Genomic DNA, 21,398 nt, shown 5'->3' on the forward strand with positions numbered 1-21,398 from the left:
ATCCTGGTTTCTCTGGACACAGCCCATTTTTCCTCCTCGTTGGAACTGTTTGAAATTGTGCCTTCAGTATCTTACCTTTAGGAAACTCCCATCTCCCACAAACTCCCTTCTCTATTTGCATTTCTGATCACAGGATCACACACAGTATTTTCCTAACTTTACTGAAATCAGCTTTCTTAAAGTCTAGAATCCATGTCTGACTACACTTGACTTCCCCTTGCCACTGTATAACAAACTCCAGGAGAATATGGTCACTCCCATCTAAGGATCCTGCCATTTCCACCTCATTAACCAGTTCATCACTGTTGGTTAGGATCAGATCTAAAATAGCTGATCCCTTAGTTGCCTCTTCCATCTTCTGGACAATTCCAGTCAATTTACACATGATAGTCTGTGAAACTGATACAATATTTATGCTGTACATATAATATAGGTTTCATTACTTCCACCACTGAAGGTAGCAGTCATTTAGATGTTTTTGATCACTGCATATTCAGTTCTTCAAACTATTTCATTTCTTTGCAGATGGTTAAGGAAGAAGAGGCGGGAGAGACGAGAACAGCAACTAGCTGCAAAAGAGCGATCAAAGCAGCTTAGGCAAGAAGCAAGAAGAGCAAAACAAATAGAGAATATTCTCTGTTCCATTTCTGAACCAAAATCTCTTCGCTTCACAGACCAATACAGCTGAGGCTTAGAGACACCAGGAGTCCTTCATGCTACCTTGTAAAGTTTGAGTGGCTGCCTTTGTAAGCAGCTTCTCTTCTGGTATGTTTCATAGTCCTTCAATAATGGCTTAATTTTCTCTGTCTTATTAATCTTTCTCCTCTTTTAAACTTGGAATAATTTGCTATTTGTGGCAACTGCAGTGTATATTGTTTTTAAAATAATTTTTAAGATCAGTTTTCTCTTGAGTCAGCATTATGTGTGAAGACTACTCTTAAACCAAGACACAGCTGGGGCCATGATGCTAGTATGTGGCACTAATAACTTGCCTTACCAGCACCTCCAAGACACTTCATGTGCTGCTTCAGTGTTCTGTCCCAATGTGTATTTGCTTCATCCTTTTTCCACAATAAAGCAAGGGACTGAAGACTGCAAGAACTATCCATGGAATTCTGAGTATTTATACCATTTAGCAAGACGTATTTTCTTCTCATTTTGAAGTAGTTACTGTGTATAATTTGATTTTTTTCACCTGACTTCAGAACCAATGGAGGCACAGACTGTAAAATTGAAATTAAAGAGCTAAAGTAACACAGTGGTGAAAGTAGTCTTAACAACAAAAAAAGAGAGAGCGAGAAAGAGAGAGAGAGATGGTGAACTATAGTAGAGGCTGCTGCTTTTAACATATCCTTGTATTTTGTGTATATATGTATCACTTAAGGAACAGATGGTATCTGCCTTCAAACTATTTTTTTTTCCTTCAGGAAAGGCACTTACTTGGTTGGTTAAGTTTAATGAAAGCCCAAACAGTAAATTGTAAGGGGTGGAGACTGATATAATTTGACAGTAATTCCTTATGTCTGTTAGGTTCAGAGCCATGTACACAAGGAGCACTTTTAAGATGCACATGGACACTTTGTTATTACAGTATAATTCTTCAAGAATAGACTACTTAGCACACATTTGTTTCTAACCCAAATTATTTAGTAAAGGCTTTTCAAGCATATCAGCTCTGGAATAGTCACAGAATACATGTACTGAAAGTATGCAGCCAACATTTATTGTAAAGTGACTTTTGGGGGGGGGAGGGGGAGGGAACAGGCATATGTCTATCCATACATAACATTAAACATTAATTTGGGTTCTCAAACCCCACCCCATCTTCTGATACTTGATGTATTTCAGTGTGATAATAAAAAGATTAGAAATATGTTTATCCCCGAAACAGACATAGATAGGAAGCATTTCCTTTGAACTAACAGCAGGCTACCCATTTCTGAAGATAAGTGAGCAGAGGAATTCTGTAAGGTCCATACTTTAGAGGTATTGGGGAACAGCAGTCCAGGAAGATTAAGTAGCACCAGTGGAAAATATCCATATTAAAGGTCCCCAGGACACATATGCAAGAGCTGTTAAAGTCTGTTCTGTAGATGTTAATAACCTGTTGAGAATCAACTTTGCAATAGTCAGTGACAGATAATTTGTTGCTATTCTTTGGCTTTAATTTTATATGAACATTGAATGAATGCTAAAACTGCTTTCACAATCATTCAAGATTGTTAAGAAAACTTTATCAAAATAAGCACTCTGAGCTCTTTTCAGAGTAAATATTTGCACCTGCCCATGTAACAGCACTGGAAATATACTGAAAACAAAACAAACAAAACCCTTAAGCACTGAACCTACCATTATTTCTTAATTAAAATAAATACTTCAGGTGATAGAACTAAGTATCTGAACTTCTTAAAGAAAATAAAATCCACACAAGTTTCCCATAATACTCTTTTCCTTAAAGGGAAAAAAATTACATTTTCTATATGAGCTCCATTTAAGGGCTTAAAGTATTTTTATTTTGATAGTAGAACTCTTAAAGGTTCAAAAGCTGCCAAGAGAGGGAAATGTGTGACTTTCCAGATGTTGAACTACAATTCTCATCATGCCTCATCAGTGGCTGTGTTGGTTAGGGCTGATAAGAACTGCAGTCCTATAGTATCTGGAGAGCCACACATTTCCCTGCTGTATGACAAATATTTCTAATACAGTAAGCTCAGCCCAAAACCTTAGAAGAACTAATATAGACCACCCAAAAAGCAAACCCCTTTAGAAAGAACATCTCTATTAGGCAGAGAATAAATTTTAAAGAGCTAGCAGTTCTCCCTGACAGTGATTACAGCAGTTGAAAGTTATATTCTCGTATCTCGTGTATGGATGAAATCGTCCAATATTTTTCTTTGGGGAAAGGAAAGAGGAAGCTGAAGGCTCAGCAAAAGGAAGTTCAGATGAAGCTTCTGTGCAGCTGCCAGGATCCAGCATTCTTAATACCTGGAAGAAAATGATCATAAAAATGAAAGGCTTGGAACAGTACATTTTATATAACAATGAGAGTTGCCTCAATTCTTGTCATTAAAATTACCTTACTTGTAAACGCAGTAGAGGAGGGATGATACAGGAACAGTGATTGTATCTTTGATACTCCACTGAGCTGGGGGAGAGGTGCTGAAGTGGCAATGTTAGGTGGGACAATTTTAGTAATTAAGAGTTCACTGTCAGTACAACTGTATCACATAGACCTACTTTCCCAACAGGTGCAGCAAACGTTTGTATCTTGCTATGCTGCCTTAACAGACTATGGAATAAATATTTCAAAAGTCATGAAATGTAACAGATAATATTGAGAAAAAGAAAATTCTCAATCTGAAAAAGTTAGTTGAAAGTTGAACATGGCCACTATCTAAAAGAAAATTAGTTTGGAGTAACAGGGAAGAGGAAGCTGTATTTTGAGTGATTAAAAGCCTCTTAAAAGAATGGAGGATGTGGATAAGGGGGGAAATGCACCTCTTTAGAAATTGCAGCCACACAGTTGTTACAAGATTGCATCTCCCATCATCCCTGACCATTTGCTTTGTTGGCTTTGCTCATGGGAACTAGAATGCAACATCTGAAAAGATTGCTTTTTTAGGTTATTATACTACATCCCCTTTTCCATGGCCAGACCAATCATCCCATCTTTCGGTAAACAGATATTCCTTGTCAACTTGGATTTCATAAGTTTATGAATATTCATTTTTATTTTAGAGGTCAATGTGCTCATTAACTTGGAATTACTTATAGTCCAATAACAAGGAACTAGTTTATATTTCCAGAAGGTAAACTTGAAACAAAAGAATGGTAAAACGTACTGCTACAACTAAGCATATTTACCATTTCAGCCATTTTCTCAGCAGGGGTGTTGCAGAATTCTGTTGGAGAAGAGCTCTTTTTTGGACTGTTAGTGTTATCACTGTTTCCAAGAAGGTGTGAAGTCACAGCTTTAGCAAGTTTATGATTTACAGCTGCTAGCTCTGCTGTACTATGAGGCTGTGCACTAGGATAGTAAGTTTGTTGTCTTCCCCACTGGAGAGAAACCAGCAGCTCTTCCAGCAACCTGTACAGGAAAAGAAGAATTGATCTAGACCACATTGAGAAGACTTAGGGGCTGAACACACTGGCCAAAAGGTTTGTGTTTCCCCCAAATTGACATCCTGGCTGATCTGGTAGTTCTGGCCTGACCCTGGCCCAAAAGGCCTTTAGCATGGTCTAAAAAGATGGGCTATTAATGGCAGAGTTCTATGAAACTCCACTGTGACAGCTGGCAGACCACACAACTGCATGCTCCCTTTCTTGCTGTTGTGGTGTTCCCTCCAAAGGTTCCACTCATGGCTTATGACATTGGAAGGAAGCACCTGGCCATGTGGGTGAAGTTAGGTACCTTGTTTCTGCTCTTTATAACCTGTGGCAGGAGTCTTCAAAGGGAATGAGACAGAGGGAGCAGGTATGGGACATGTGCCAGACGCTGGCCTAGGGGTGAAAACAGGGCAGAAGAGTGGGTGGGATACCTTGGGGTTGGCCCGTGGTATCTTGCCCATGGGTATAGGCTCTTAGTCACAGAGATGGCAAGGTGACAGTGCTATAGAGGATGTAGGGAGATGGAACATGGTGACCAGCAGCCAGGTGTAGTAATTACAGATTACAGTGTGCCTACTGATGAAAGAGAGCATTGTGTTCTCTGACCAAAATATGGGATAAGGAATATGTCATGAAAGTCTGTGGCTTATGGAGCACTTGATTAAAAGGGAAGTGATAGCAAGATGACCAGTTAGGTTAGAAGAATCTCAAACCAACCATGGATATTTCCAAGTAGACCCATGTACTTGGGGAATGGAAGTGGTGACAAAATTATCCCTTTATATATCTAGTCTCAATCTAGATAAAGTAACTAGGATCAAAATCCCAATCAATTAAGCCTCTTACTAAATTTTAAAGGCCCATCAATCCACATGGAATAAGGTTTTCATTATTCAGACAACTGATAATTAAACACCAAATACAAAGACATGAAATGTTCACCAGGTAGATAGGTAACAATCAAATAATATGGCAGAATAAATCATTCCACAAAAACTTACCATTGCACAATAATTTAAAAACTAACAGCAATATTGTAGCCAACACATCTTGTGGTACCATAGAAATTGAAAGTTTTATTGTGGTAAAAGCTTTCCTTGATGATCACTTCAGATGCATTAAGTGCTGTCTTCACTTAGTAAACATTTACACTCTTTCCATCCCACATACCTACACACAAAAAATGTTCTCTAGCTCTCAGACTAAATGCCATTGAATTAGTATAATGTGATGATTCAGCACAGGAATCAAATATATACAGGCATAATGATAATACAGAACATCAGTGACAGGTAATAGTAACTGTAGAGGGAGAGAAAAGGATTATGTTGGATCCAGATTAAGGCTACAGTCCTAAAGAGGTGCTTTTCTTATGACAGAGCTTCAGACATTTCCAGAGTATGGCTGAGCTATGTGGCTAGAACAAAACCAATAACGGAACCAATGGTCCCTAGGATGATACGAACACTCTTAAATTTGCTATGGATCATTCCCATTGAATCAATGGGATTTTAGTCAGGACTAATTTTTCACATTGATTTTAGTGCAGTATTGTCATCTGTGATTAACTTGATCTGTATTAAATCCAGTATATTGTTTTAAGGCCCCAGTGAATAAAATAAAGCTTCCTGATACAGTCCAATTTTATGCCAAAATCATCCCACTGACTTTCCTTTATTGAAAAATTACAAATTTCAGGTAAGCAACAGAATGGCCTAGGAGACTGAAGTGCTGTACCTGTTTTATAGTGTTACTGTTGTTGTTTTTTATGTCAGACATGCATTCATTTACTGTGTTTCATAGAGATAGACTAGGATGAAAATGATCTGTTACTATTGTGTTAAATCTCCACTGTATTTGTCTTGTATTTACTTATGTAACCTTGTGCATTTCAGTCATTCAGTTCCACTATTTCAAGTGCTTTTAAAATATCCACTTATGTGTGTTTGCTGAACACTGAATGACTCTAATTCATGAAAGCTTATGCAACACTAAACCTCAGAGGGAATACAAAAATCTATGGTATTTTTTCCTCCAAAGATTTAACAATTCGTGGATGATAAAGGAGATTGACAATGTAGATCTTTCCTCCACAACTGTCATTATTTGAAAATAAAACACATGTTCATACTTTTGAGCAGCAATCATTTCTTGACGAAACTGGTCACGTTCACTTAACAGATCCAAAATGGCACTTTGTGCATCTCTAGCTTGACGCTGCAGAACTGCTCGGGAGTTAGTCAGCTCATCTGTCATGACCCTGTAGAAGAAAGTACAGATTTGTCTTAGCCGTGTAAAATAGATCTACTACTCAGTATACTAGTTCATAAGTTTCTTAGTTGCTAACTTGCTGTTTACTGTATATATTCATGTATACGTCTAGACATTTTAGTCAAAAATAGACCCAAAAAACCCCGAGTCAACTTATCTACAGGTCATTGTAAGTATTGTACTTTAACTCGCATAAAAATAGAAACCATCCCCTGGTGAAACTCAAGAGTATAATCTGTCCTGGAAGGACTGACCTACCTCTATTATCCCTCCATCCTTCAGTGTGAATACAAACAGTTAGGCCTCCTGCAATGTTGTAAGTTCATTGGATTATTTTCCTTTGCTTCATCCTTTAGATCCTTTATTACATGACCCTAAGTCTTACTCTCAATTTATCCACACGTCATATAAAAATCTATGATTTTGGCCCCAAAACCTGCCTTCGAGTTAAGGTTGACTTATAGTCAAGTATATACAGTATTCTTTCTAGACATACCTTAGAGTTATTGTGATCATTTGATATTTAGATTCTAAAAATTAAATGTTTTCCATTTTAGATGATATACTTTGATCCTATGTTTATTGCATTATCATGCCATATACAGCGCGTCTGCATTATACGTGGGTGCGTCATACGCGGCTTCCAGCATATGCTGGAAGCTGTGCCGGAAAAACTCCTCGCACTCCAGAAGAAGTAATGGGACTTGCACCTGCGGCGCACCACATGCACAAGCCCCATTACTACTAATGGGGCTCGAGCATATGCGTTTTTCCCCTTACATGGGGGTGGGTGGATTTGGAACAGATCCCCACGTAAGGGAAGGGCGCGCTGCATATATCTTTCCTTCCTGGAATAGATGGAAAGCAACTTCATGAAATTGTCATTTTATACTCACAGTATCTCTCATGAGGTAGGTTACATTGAGATACAGTGATCTGGATACAGTCACTAAGTGGTTTCTTTGTTGAATCACTGTAATTTGAACCAGTCACTCGGGTCTAAGGTACCTTATCCACTTCATTACGTGAATTTTCCCATTGTGGAAATGCTATTAAAGCAAGTGGGCTTTCAGAAAGATATTACCAAAAAAAAAATCAAGTGGACTTACCTTCCAATTTAAACAAATCAGCAATGTGTGGAGTAGGCATTTTGGTCAACTCCTTCAGGAACTTGGGGGTCGGCTTCCATTTAAATTTGTGATGATGCTATTGATCAACTGAACTGGCAGAAAAACTCTGTTGCAAACCTAGCTTCAGGTCACCTCTACTCTTTAAGATTGCACATTGATACAGAGGACAACAGGGAAGACTGACAGGTTCAGAGGTTAAAAGAACACTAGTGACCGCTGTTTGATTGACAGTTCTGATTTAAGGGAAATTTTAAAAACAAAATCTATTTCTTTACTGGTCACTATTTTTATATTATGGAGAGGCACAACCTTTTATGAAGACATCCTTTTAAAGGTTTTATTGCTTCTTAATACCTGCTTGCCAAGAATTTGCTGCGCCAGACATCACACTGTATAGACATCCGCTCCAACTGTTCAGACAGCTGAGATACATTCCTCCCCAGAGCCTCATTTTCAAGGATCAGTTGGTTTTTTTCACGCGCCATACGCTCAAAGTGATACTGCAGGTCATCTCCCACTGAAGCCACAAGTAACTTCTTCAATTCCCGATTGACCTAAGACAAGACAGTGGTTTAAGCACTGAAACCACAAAATCTACTGACAAGCAACTGTCTAATACTACACTTATCCTGTATTACGAAAGATGGTGAGTCACCCTATGGGAAGTCCTATCAAAAATTTATAGGACACAGAATAAATGCCTGTGCATTCTGAAATTAGCTGCTATTGTTCCTAAGCAAACTTGCTAATATAATTCTAGTATGACTGCAGAATTAATCAGTATTCACTTGGGCAGAATAGGCCGGAGAATAGTGAAAACAAAGTTTACAGCTTCATTGTCTGAAATCAGTAGCTTCTGACTCCATTTTTTGTTGTCTTCAAAAGTCACAGCCAGTTTAATCTGCATGTTGCTCTCTTCATACCTATAGTATGTTTTGGCCACTCTGAAAAATGGATGTCTCCATAGTATTGAAAGATCTTGCTCATACCTATATGGTCTGTATTAGTCCCCAATAAGAAAAAACAAAAACAAAAAACAAAGCTCCAGAGAAGTATGGAGAAGGAGAATCTGCTTCTTTGCTGCTACATGACTGCTACTGACTGTATAAAACGGACATGGATCTCCTGAGTTATATCTAGTTTGGACATAAATGCAGTGTGCATTTGTAAGCCACCTGGATCTTTTTACTCTTAACAAAGTGTTTTTTTCATGGGGGATAGGAGAAATAAAAAGGTATAGTGATAGCTAGTAGCATATTTGCCACAATAGCCACAAGTACACAAAGAATGAAAAGCAAATCTTACTAACATGGAAGAAGGTATGCCAACAACTTGTATAAAATGTATAGAGTGGGCCCTCCACAAGCACTGGGGTTAGGGATGCAGTACCCCTATGAAAGTGGGGAAAAACACCTGAGAGAACACCTCTAGGAATCAAGTCCTCCAGCACAACTCAGTGGTCAATATCCACAAGATGTTGACTATAGCATTGCACTGGAGGACCTACAAATGCCTAGAAAAGTGTTCTCTCTAGGTCCTCCAGCACAGCGTTTGGTGGATGCTGGCCATAGATGACCTAGAGATTCCTAGAGAGAATGTATTAATTGAATCTGTGAACACTCAAATCTGCAAAAGTAAAAACTGCAAATGTGGAGGGCTGACTGTATTCTCTCATTCTATGTACTAAGTGTTAACAATCAAAATTACTTCAACAGAATCAAGCCTATTAAAGTTGTTATCCCAGCCTATCATCATTCCTTTGATATATTTAATAATGGACACAACAACTGAAACCATATATTTACATCTGACTAGGATTAGATATGAATTTCACACATATTTAAAGCATTCTTATACTTGCAATATCTACATTCTAGCATAAATGGAGCCAGGGTACAATTGCTTATAGACAGAGTAATGCATGGAGTAAGAATCTAATAAAGAAAACACTGCATGTGTGCTGAAGAAAACACTGATGTGTGTATGTGTGCTAAGTATAGCTCTTTTAACCATACTGAACTTTTGTCAACCCATTTATTTTTCATTAAATACGCATGTCTCTTGGAACAGTGTGACCCAATGACTTAGGTTATAATTTTAAAACCAGTTACTAGGCACTGAGCTCACTGTATACAACTGAATAAATACAGTATGAAAAGGCCTGCACCATGAAACAGAATAAATCATGGACTTGGAAGGGGATGTGGTTTTTTTTTTTTTGCATTTTTCCATGGTTACTGTCAGAATACAGTTTTTCAAGGTACAAGGCAACTCTCTAGTATAAAAGGCTGAACCATCTCCATTGCTCCATTGCTCCACTCCAGCCGAAAACTGTAATCTTTAGAGAAGAAAATACATAATGCATCCATCCCACTTCTTGAAATCCTACCTCTGTTTGTACATGGAGCTGATTGGAAAGGCCTTCCTTATCTTGTAGCAGTCTTCTCTCTGAGTTCTTAAGCTTCCCGATTTCACTTTTTAGCTCTAACATCTCTTTCTTAGTATCTGAAATTCCATCTGATAGGGTGAGGATTTCTTTGGGATGTCCTGCAGACTTGGATGCCTTTGCATTTTTTTTAGGAATCACATGGCTTATAGCAGCTTTGGGAACCACTATTCGTACAGCTTCAATCTCCACTGCCTTTTCACCATAGATCTTCCCTAGCTGAAGAACTCCAGGACTTAGCGAAGGAGGAGTTTTCTTATGTGGGCTTCTGTGGGCATGGCTGGTTGTGATGTGGACAACTTCCACAGATTTTGGCGGTTGCTCCATTTCCATGCCATCACCAGGTCCACGGACCCGTGAGGTAGCATATTCAGCTGAAGGTTGGAGGTAAAGGTTAACACAAAAATATATTGAAATGAAAAAAGATGTCATTGAGTTGCATTCAAAGCTTCCTTCTCCATAGAAATAAACTTTTGGAAGCTATTCATTATGTTCACTAAAAAAAGAAGGTATGTATAACTGCAGTTTGCACTGGAAATACAGCTACATTAGGGATATGAATCAGAAGGAAATGCCTAAATGTAGAATTAGAGGTACTGCTTGACCAATAATAATAAAAGCCAAATTAATGGTTGATATTGAAAATACTTATAGTAGAATACTCATTACAACCAGTAAACTTATACACGAACAGCTACAACTCATTGCATAAGCAACATCCACCCTCTCTCACAAAAATGCCTGATCCACAACAGCTTACCCCAGCCTAGTGCCTTCCAGATATTTTGGATATTTATTCATTTATTTATTTTATATACAGTATGCCATCTTTCTTTTGGAATGGGACCCAAGGCTGCTCATAGATAAAATTTATTTAAAACTTAACTAAATTTTAAAAACAAAATTACATTAAAATACAAAAGTTAAATAACATAACTAGAACACCTCCCCCCAATAGAAAACCCTCCCTGCCAATGATTATATATTAAAAGCCTGCTTGAACAAAAATGTATTTGCCTGCCAGTAAAATGAAAGCATGGAGGGGTCCAGCCAAGCCTCCCATAGAAGGGCATTCCAGAGGGTGGGAACAGCCACCCTCTACCATGCAAACTGTAGCTCATCACAGCTGGAGGGCACCAAACAGAATACATCCTATTATTACATCTTTTGACCAGCACACGGGTAACAACACCTTTTACAAATATATGCAGAATGTCTCTCAGAACTACATGTATATATGAAGAAAGATTAATACTTACTGCTTTGTGCTTTCTGTAGTTCAGACATTTTGTTGATGAAGCTGCACACAATATCTTGAAAAAAGAAACTGCATTAAAATCAATGACATGTTATAGCAGCTAGTAATAGTAATAAAATTTATTCGGTCTTTGACCAGTATAAATAGCAGCTAGTTTTTCTGAACAGTGTACAGAGCATGTTGTGCATAATTTATGATGCTACACTGATCTTACTTTACAAGGGAGATTTTACCCATGCATGCAGCCACCCACACATGTAATTGATGAGGATGCAGATTAATATCAGTGTTCATCTAGAATCTAGCTGAAGTGCCTGGCTGCATATGTGCACATGTATGTGCCTTCAAGTTGCCTGTCAACTTATGGTGATGCCATGAATTTCATAGGGTTTTCTTAAGCAAGGAATGCTCAGAGATGATGTTACCAATTCCTTACTCTGAAATATAGCCTACAGCACCTGATAGTCATTGGGGGCTTCCATCCAAGTACTAACCAGGGTTGACCCTGGTCCAAGATCAGATGGGATCTGGTGCCTTTGAGGTATTTAGGCTGCCTGGATGCATACACTAGCATATAAGTACATTCAGAGATGCTAGCAGGTAGATTATTTTAAACTTTTCACATTTCAAAATTTATACACTCAAATAAATTTATAACATCTTCACTCAACCCACAGATCACTGAATATTCCACAGTGCAACAAAAGCAAGTTAAACAAGATATTAAGAGCATAAGTAGGAACTACTTTATTCCACCGAGTTAATTGCTGGACACACTGTACTGTAGTTACAGTTTTATTGATACTAAGAATGAGATTATTTCCTCCAAATGCTTTGAAACTGAATTATTGTTGCACAAATATTAGCCAAATAGGGCAATGTTCCAAATTTAAAACTTAGGCCCGGTACAGATGGGCAGGAAGGGATGGCGCCCCTTTCTGCCCTGGATCATTGCCACGCCAACTGCACGGGCACGCCAATGATCTGCCCCAAAAAGGAGCTGCAAAAAGCAGCTCCTTCCCACACCGCTGCCAAGGTGTCATTAGCGCCCTGGAGTGGCACGGTGATGTCTTTTGTGCGTCGTCCCATTTGGACTCAGCACACAAGACATGTAATTGAGGTGTGAGGCATGTGGTCGTGCGCCTGCCCAAAATGGCGCTGGGAGAGCGTATAGTGTGTGGATGCTCCATGCTCCCTGGCCCTAAATTTGGCCTCAACTAAAAAGGCAAATCTCATGCTCTCAGCCTCAGGGGAAGGCAATGGCAAACTTCCTCTGAACAAATCTTGCCAAGAAAACCCTATGAAAGCTTTGCCTTAGAGTCGCCATAAGTCAGAAATGACTTGAAGGCACACACCACCAACAACCAATAATAAACAAACCTCATAATCAGGGCAAGTCACCAAAGAGGCCCACTCTCCAGTTTACCTCATTTTTGAAAATTGGGTCACTCATGAGAGGTCCTCCAATGAAGATCTTAAAACTAGCAAATTCATACTGGAGGACACATTTCTAGTACTGTTTGCTAAAAATTTAGACCTTTAAACATTAAAAACCCAAGAAAGTTGTACTCAGGAATGGATCCACTCAAGAGCCATGCTTCTACCCTGGAGTAACATTCCAGGAGGAAACCAGTATTGATATGGAATGCTGCAGAAAGATTCTACAAGGTTGCATTCCCCATCTCTTTCACTTGAGATCTAAGAAGGTATCCATATTCACTGCCCAAATGGTTTGAGATGGTTCCCCCCAAGTATCTGAAGCCTAGCAAAGAGGAAATTTGTGACTAGGTGGGAGCAGATTTCTGTCATATTGGTATCATGATTGTCCCAGTCATCTTCAAAGGAGCAGTTATGAGAGTGGCAGTCACAAAAAACGTTGAAAGGATTTTCTTTCCTATAAGCCTGTGTAGGGAACGCACAGTCCTCAAAGTGTTGCTGGACTTCAACTTCTATCAGCTCCAGCCAGGACAGTCAGTAGTGAAGGAACTGCAGGGTAATACCATTTTGATATGACCCCTGGATAAGTCACGGGTAAAACTTAGGGGCACGTAACAAAGGACCTAGAGAGGATGAAGCAAAGGAAAACAATGCCCAAGAACTAGCAAAATTCCAGCAGGCATAACTGTTGTCTTCACCCTAAAAGCTGGATGGATGAGAGAGTAGAGGGGGATCATTGTGTCCAGGGCAGATTGAACTCTTGCCTTTCACCAGGGGATAGTTTCTTTTAAGTAGGAGTTGAGATCAGGGTGACTAGATCTCCTTATTTGCAAAGAGGACAAGGCACCAAATGTCGGGCATTCATGAAAAATCTAGGAGATTACAAACTGAAAGCTACCAACACTCATATAAATGTAAATTCCTGCTTCTTAGTCCTGCTCAAAAATGGAGGACATTTTGGCATTCTTCCTGGACAGAAGGCTGAAATGGAGGACAGGTCCTGGAAAAAGAGGATGTCTGGTCACAACTGAGCTAAAAACACTCATAGTAACAGGGACGTAGCCAGGATTTTAGGAAGGGGGGGGAGTCCAGGGTCCAGACTAAGTGCCACCATTATAATGGGGCTTGGGTGCGGCGGCACAGCAGCACGCACCATTCATTTTTCTAATGGAAGGGGGGTCTGGACCCCAAGAACCCCCCCTGATAGGAATGTAAGTTTTTAGATATGAATATGTAATCTTTTTAACTTTTTGAAATTGTTTAATAATAATAATAATAATAATAATTATGTTTATTCATATCACACTTTCCTCCCAGTACAGAGACTGATGGCAGCTAACGAATTTAAAACAGTCTAAGTTAAAACAGTCTAAAACATTTAAAATACAAAGTTTAAACAACAACTAAACAATTCAAACAGACCAAAACATTACATTATTAAAATTTAAAACTCTTTAAAAAACAAAAACAATACTGGAAAGTCAGCATACATCTGGAAAATTCAATATGCGAAGGCCTGGCATATTGTTTTTCAAACTTCGTATTTTCAGTGCTTTGAACTGTTTTAACCTGGACTGTTTTAAATTCTGTTAGCCGCCTTGAGTCCCTCTTGGGATATAAATCAATTAATCCATGCTTCTTAGTCCTGCTCAAAATGGAGGAGTTTTAAATTCCTCCTGGAAAGAAGGCTGAAATGGAGGACATGTCCTGGAAAAGGGGGATGTCTGGGCTAATGAGATAAAAACCTCATAGAAATGTAAATTCTTGCTTTTTAGTTCTGCTCAAAATGGAGGACAGTTAAATTTCTCCCAGAAAGAAGGCTGAAATGGAGGAAAGATCCTGGAAAAGGAGGACATATGGCCACAAGAACTGAGCTAGAAAGACTCATAGAAATGCAAATCCATGCTTCTTAGTCCTGCTCAAAAGTGGAGGCCCTTTTTAATTCCCTGGACAGAGGGCTAAATGTAGGGCATGTCCTGGAAAAGGAGGGTGCCTTGGGTCGCTCTCTTTAAGGCACAGCACCTAAACTGACTCATGGATAAGTCGACCTGGGGGTTTTTTTTTTTTGGGGGGGGGTCAACATTTCTAGACTTATACATGAGTCCATTTTCTCAGCAGGACTAGAGCCGTATCCTTTGCTGCCGCAGGGCCATTCCCTTGATAGCTGCCCCCGAAAAGCCCCACTTACCTGGGCCCCCTCTTCCTTCACTCGTCCCTCCTTCGGCTCCAGTCCATCCCTCCTGGGCCTGCCTTCTTCTCCATTGAGCAATAACTTCCGATCTAGCTGCTTCAGGGCAGCAGAGACACACAAAGAGGCACCGACTTCTGGGCTGCGTTTCGTCCTTTTCCTCTCAGGGTTAAAGAGCCGGAAGGGACCTCAAGGGCTTTAATGCTTCTGGGAAGGAAGGCAGGATAAAACCATTCGCTACCAATATAACTATTTACGTTATAAAAGCGTAAAACGTAGTAACTACCAATATAACTAACTCAGTCTATAAAGCCTAGTACGGTCTGGTGCTTGGAGCAACCAGCATTCCCTGGCATTGGTTGAGAAAATGCTATGGGTTACACACACACACTATAAGCTATAAATATGTATGTATGTGTACACACAAACACATACACATAGCTTGAAATGTGTGCCTCTGTGTGTGTAGTGACATATATATATCTATATATATATAGCTTAAATATGTATATACAAATGTATATATAATGACATCTATTTGTGTGTGTGTATATATATACTGTATATATAAAATTATATATAAATATATTTTAGGCTATCTATCTATCTATCTATCTATCTATCTATATATATAGAAATCATTATATACATTTTAAGCTGTATTTATTTAGATATTTATGGAAGTCATTATATATACTCACACAGCTATATGTTAAGCTATATATATATATATACTGTATGTGTGTATATATATATGTATACACATATTTTAAGCTATATATATATGTCATGATATATACACACATACATATTTTGAGCTATAAATATATATTTATAGAAGTCACTATACACACACATATATACATATGTATAGAAGTCATGATATATACATGCACATATTTTAAGCAATATATATATATGCCTCTCTCTCTCTCTCTATATATATATATATATATATACACACACACACATATATTTTGAGTTATAAATATGCATATATATATATATATATAGAAGTCATTACACACACAGATTTTAATACGATACACACACACAGGCTAAACTGTTCGAAGTCTGCAGTGTGTGGATACATTTTTAGTGTGCCTTCAAAGTTGTTATCAATTTATGGCAACCTTTCTTGTTGCTGGAACCCGGAAGTTGCTCTCCGCGACAGTGGCGGACAATCTCTCCTTTTTCTTATCTCTAGGGTGCCGACCAACCCAACAGTGATGACGTCTCCCCCCTCGCGCCAGGATTGGAATTTCCGGCGTAGCAGCCTTCCAATGAGAAGCAGAGGCGGGTCCTTTACTTTCTCGTAAAGATTGTGGAGAGCGACAGCACTCTCAGCCAATAGGAAACAGGAAGGGCGTTCCATTTGAAAACAAAAGCCAAAACCCCGGATGTTGAGGCTCGTGCGCTGTTCGAAGAAAAAGAAGAAAGGGGCGTGGCTTGGGTTGCTAAGGAGCGGCTTGGGTTTGGTTTGGCAGTTTAGTGGCGGCGGCGCGTTCAATCGGACGGTTTTGTTGGCCGCGGTTTGGGCGAGAGCGGCGCCTGCGCCTGCGCAATGGTGAGTGGGGCGCGCGCCCAACGGAAAAGACCTACTACTCAAAAACAAATGGCAGCACTCTTTGCCCCTAGAGAATCACCGGAGAACAGTTGCCCCTTTATGGGTCCCTTTCGGCGTGTATTCTCTATGGGCAAGTCTCCTCCAATGATTCCCTATGGGCAAGTCTGGTCTCCCTGTGGGCAGCTGCTGTCATTTGTGGGTTTCGGTCAGCTTAGCCATGTCTTTCTCTGCAAGATTGACCTAGAGAGAGCCAGGGGAGGTTTGGCTGTTGGGGCCTGGGTTCGGATCCTTGGGCGAGTCACGCTCTCTCAGCCTCAGAGGATGGCAAGACGCCTCTCAAGAGACTGGCTAAGAAAACCCCACGATAGGGCTGCCTTTGTGGTTGTGGTTGTGGTTGTTGTTAGCTGCCTTGCAGTCAACTTCAATTCGTGGCGGCCCTGCGGATGAGAGGTTTTCAAGCCCGGCTGTGCTCTGCCTCGATGCAGAGGCCCTGGAGGCTCAGGCCCCCTCTGTCCACTTCCCTTCTCTAATGATGTGGCCAAAGTGTGGCAGCCTCAGTGATGCACCTGAGGAAGTCGACTGAAGTCTGCGAAAGCTCATGCTGCCAACTTCTTTCTTTCAGCGAGTGAGTCTGGAAGGTGCTACAAGAAGGAGGCAACTGGCCCAAAGGCACTGAGAGGGACTCGAATGCAGATGGTCTAAGGCTGCATCTGCACTGCAGTGATCCAGGTTGACGCTACTTTCACGGCCATGGGTCAGTTCTATGGAATTCTGGGAATTTTAGTTTCCTGAGACCTTTAACCTTCTTTGTCAGAGAGCTACAATTCCCAGAATTCCATAGCAATGAACCATGGCTATTAAAGGGACGTCAAACTGGATCATTTCTGCCTTGTGGATGCAGCAGGAGTCATGTTCCAGCACTGTAACCCAGCCTTTCTCAACCTTTTTAACCTGAAGGAGCCTTGAAATAAGTTTCAGGTTTAAAGGAACCCTGTGTAAAATTATTTCACAGTCTCTCTCTCGATTTCCTTTGCAACCCCTAGCATTCTCTCAAGTAGCCCTAGGGTTTCAGGGAATCCTGGCTGCTCTAACCACTACACCATACTATGATTTATAGACTGAATTAGATATACAGTCTCCCCCCCAACTCACAGATCTGGGGTCTGTGCCCTCAAATATCTGCGGAGGGGCAACCCCTGCTATTTCCAGTGGTGCGTGTGCCCCATTCAACCCTATGAGGCGTGAATATGTGTGAGCCTCTGTTTTCGCAAGGGAGGGGGGTGTCTGGAACGGATGCACTGCAAAATGGAGGACCAACTCTCTTCGTAATTACTATATTTTTTAACCTGCCTTTGCTTCCCTTTATTCTCACATAATTCCTGAGGTCAGTTTGGTATTTATTGAGGATTTGACTAGCCCAAATCACTCATTGATATTCCTGGCTGAAAGGCACTTTGAACCTGGCCTTTTCCTGTCCTGATCTGACAGCCTGTAAGTTTCCCCAGTGTGGGTCACGAAGGTGCTTTGGCCTACAGTCCCAGGTGGCATGGTCTGTGGTCAAGCATAATGGCACTTGAATTCCAAGGAGTTGTAGCAACCCATATTGGAGAAGGCGGCTCTAACCACCAGATCTGATAGCTAGACTTTCTGTCCAGGTTTTGGCAGAATATACCTAGCAGTTTACAGAGATGTGACACACACACCACCCATTACAGAAAAGGGGAAGAGGGATGGCACAGTACTGCAGATGAAAGGCAGCAATATCCCATTGAGTGTTTTCTGTCTGGAGTTATATGAAATCCATGTGAGTGGAGAAGTAGTCTATATGGTCTTTTATCCTGGAGATTTGCTAACCGGCTTCACTATGCTTTGCTTCTGGGTTTGTTAATAAATAAATAAAACACTATTGCCATCTAGTGATCTCAGTGAAGCTCACAGTTCTGGACATGCCTACTTAAAAGTAAATCCCATTGATTTGAATGGGGCTTTCTTAAAGTTTAGTTGGTATAGGATTGTAGCCTTAACGTTTTACTACTCTCCCTGGAACTTCCCACTAAGTGGAAGTAGGAATATCTAACAATAATGAATAAACATGGTAACTATCTGGCACTGTGCATACATTACCTCAGCTTTTTATATACCACTTTACATTATTATGTTATTAATAGTGATAACATTAGAATAATTTGTCAGTTTTTTCCATTGGGTAGAAACTAAAGTATTCCATAATTTATATAACTGAGGTTCTTAACCTTTTGCATCATGGGACCTTTTAAGAATCTGATGGAAATTATGGATGCCCTCCTCTGAAAAATACTCATAAACATATAATGTTCCATCTCTAGTTCATTTTTATTGCATTGAAAATTGATTCCCTTCCCACGGACTAATCCAAAATGAAAAAAATACAACCAGTAATTGAAAATCTTACATTTTTCCTCTGTAAATTCACTATGATGGGGGGGGGGGGTAGGATAATAGCGGTGATATTTTAGTGTACCACAAAGGTCAGGAAAAGCTACATTTTATGGAATGTTTTGTTTAATTGGTGGTAACTCATTATAACAGTCATATTAAAACATCAGCATTTAAAATGAATGGGAGCCCTTTTGGCTAACTGAAGACAAATTAGTGGTCGTAGTGATTTCTTTGCTTATGCCAGTTGGGCACGAAATAACAGAGATGCTAAATTTCTGAAATTAGGGCAGAATTGCAATCTAAGCAAAACAAAATCCTAGCTTGAGGGAAGCCTGGATCATCTTGTGACCCATTCATTTTGCTGGTTTCTTCCCCTTCTTTCCAAAGATGGGTTGTTTGAAGATTTTGCCTTTTTGTGTTCAGCACTAAACCTTGTTTTGCCACATGGTACATGTTTTCAGGACTTGTGCCTGTAATGGTAAACCATAGTTTTATGATACATTTGCAAAAAGGCCCAGTTTGTTTTTGTTTACTTAACATTTATGCCTCAATAAAAAACATTTTACATCTTCACAGTGTTGAGTGGAAACAATGCCTTTGAATCCATTCCAGTTCCAGAACAGAATTTTTAAAGTGAAAGGGGAATACGCCTGTGTTTCCTGTGAAACTGTGTTGCATGTCAAGAGTTATGCAGCCTTGTGGCAGCAGGACAATTCTGCACCTTTTCCAGCTCTTCATGGGCTTATGTTCTAGCATTTATGTGTGTTCTCTGTGGCTGCTTAATGCTAGCATCCAATAGAAATTAAATATAAAGGCTTTCTTTCCTCTAGACCAAGATTACTCAACCAGGGTTCCCTGGGAGTCTAAAAGTCTGCAAGAAATATGTAGGGGTTCCTCGAGAGATTGCGCTTGGAAACAAACAAACAAACAAACTTTTTTTTAGCCATAGACCCAATAATTTTATCTAAGAGTTCCCTGAGACCTAACAATTATTTCAAGGGTTCCTTCAGGGTAAAAAGGTTGAGAAAGACTGCTCTAGACTATGATCTATAATGAACTCTAGCTTTATTGCACAGCTGTCCTGAAAATAATGGATATTGCGGGGGCTGGGAAGGTGAATCAAACATTTTCCATTAGCAATTTATTCCAGTAGAAAGATTATCATTATACAACACAAATTTTCCCCTTCAATTTCTTAACAGGTCGCCACAAACTACTAGGAGAGAGCTGTTCATATGGGCTTTGATTTTTACATTAGTCTTTTTTATGATGCTGAAGCAATCTTGTTTATGCTGTGATGGAAATTGTTTTTGTACACTTTTACCAAACTGCCTCTGTAACAGAAAGTATAACCTTGTACTCTGATACTTCCAGTACAGTTTGGGTTAGACATCACTGAAGTATGTGTGAAAAATTGGTACTGGCACCTGGAAAATAAAAGAGTTAGCTTTGGAGATTTTGCTGGAGTGTAGAATGTATCAGTCGCAGAGTTCTTTTCCAATTCTGTTAAATGAGTAACTGGTGGTATGCAATATTTATTAATTTAATTGCTATTTTTACTATAGTATTCACACTTTAATTGTATACAAATCTGTTCAGAAACAATGAGTATGCCTTCAGAGTTATGGGAGCCAATTACTCTGCTCCCCAGAAGTGGGGAATCATGAAGAGCCCTGGTGGCGCAGTGGTTAAATGCCTGTACTGCAGCCACTCACTCACAAAAAACCACAAGGTTGTGAGTTCAGTACCAGCCAGGGGCTTAGGGTCGACTCAGCCACGCATCCTTCCGAGGTTGCTAAAATGAGTACCCAGCTTGTTGGGGGCAATTAGCTTACACTTTGAAACTCCATAGGAAGTGCTTAAGTGCACTGATAAACGGTATAAAAAAGCACTTGCTATTGCTTTTGCATTGTTCAAAAAGGGACTTGTACACGTGAAAGTCGCAATTTCTCCCCAGAAGCACCAATCTCGAATAGCTCTAAGAGTCCATGAGTCTATGGTTCTGTTATACCCTTCAGAATGTTTTGATGGGATTTGAAATGATCTAAGAAGTGAAAAAGAGGCTGAAGGGAGAAGCTTGGCCGATGGGTGGAGGCAGCTTCTGAGTGAGGCAGAGGCGTCATGGTGAAGGAAAGGGAGCTATGGGGCAGGAAAGGAGAAGGAGAGGAAAAGAAGAGTGAGGAGGACACAGGGTGAGCAGATGGTGGTGGTGAGCTGCATTGTGTGTAAATGACCTGGTTAACTGCAAATAGATTAGTACAGTCAGCCCTTTTTATACATGGATTTTTTATACATGTATTCAAGCATCCACAGTTTGAAAATGTTCAAAAAAAAGTATAAATTTCAAATATCAAACCTTGATTTTCCATGTTTTATAAGGGACACCATTTTGCTATGTCATTATATTTAATGGAACTTGAGCTTCCATGGATTTTTTTATCCATGGGGGATCTTGGAACCAAACCCCAGCGTATAACAAGGGTCCACTGTATTAGCATCATTGCTGAGAAGGGGTGCCAGATCTTCTGCTTGCTAGTCTGCCCTTCTCCTCCCTGAAACAGAGCAGCCACATGATA

General features: G+C 39.9%; 2 protein-coding genes across 6 annotated transcripts in view; one reads left to right on the forward strand and one right to left on the reverse strand.

Annotated features, from left to right (window-relative positions):
- CCDC181 (coiled-coil domain containing 181) overlaps positions 1-6,238 on the forward strand; it is a 19,810-nt gene extending 13,572 nt beyond the window's left edge. For all 4 annotated transcript variants that reach the window (XM_042458944.1, XM_042458945.1, XM_042458943.1 and 1 more), the window contains exon 6: positions 526-6,238. In XM_042458944.1, the coding sequence (XP_042314878.1) occupies positions 526-688 (163 nt within the window). In that variant the 3' untranslated portion in view covers positions 689-6,238. The remainder of the gene's footprint in view (positions 1-525) is intronic.
- On the reverse strand, positions 2,491-16,055 carry BLZF1 (basic leucine zipper nuclear factor 1). 2 transcript variants are annotated; one of them, XM_042458948.1, is made up of 8 exons: positions 15,971-16,055; positions 14,838-15,044; positions 11,214-11,281; positions 9,898-10,328; positions 7,863-8,062; positions 6,239-6,367; positions 3,865-4,087; positions 2,491-2,985 (listed from the first exon to the last, which is right to left on the reverse strand). In XM_042458948.1, exons 3-8 carry the CDS (start codon positions 11,239-11,241, stop codon positions 2,800-2,802), a joined length of 1,197 nt encoding a protein of 398 aa, XP_042314882.1. In that variant the 5' UTR covers positions 11,242-11,281; positions 14,838-15,044; positions 15,971-16,055; the 3' UTR covers positions 2,491-2,799. The 2 variants fall into 2 exon arrangements, with proteins under 2 accessions (XP_042314882.1, XP_042314881.1); XM_042458947.1 differs by having other exon boundaries at positions 11,214-11,267; positions 15,971-16,054.
- Positions 16,056-21,398: the final 5,343 nt, after the last annotated feature.

The sequence above is a fragment of the Sceloporus undulatus genome, chromosome 3 (assembly GCF_019175285.1).
Source record: "Sceloporus undulatus isolate JIND9_A2432 ecotype Alabama chromosome 3, SceUnd_v1.1, whole genome shotgun sequence".
Classification (NCBI taxonomy): Eukaryota; Metazoa; Chordata; class Lepidosauria; order Squamata; family Phrynosomatidae; genus Sceloporus; species Sceloporus undulatus.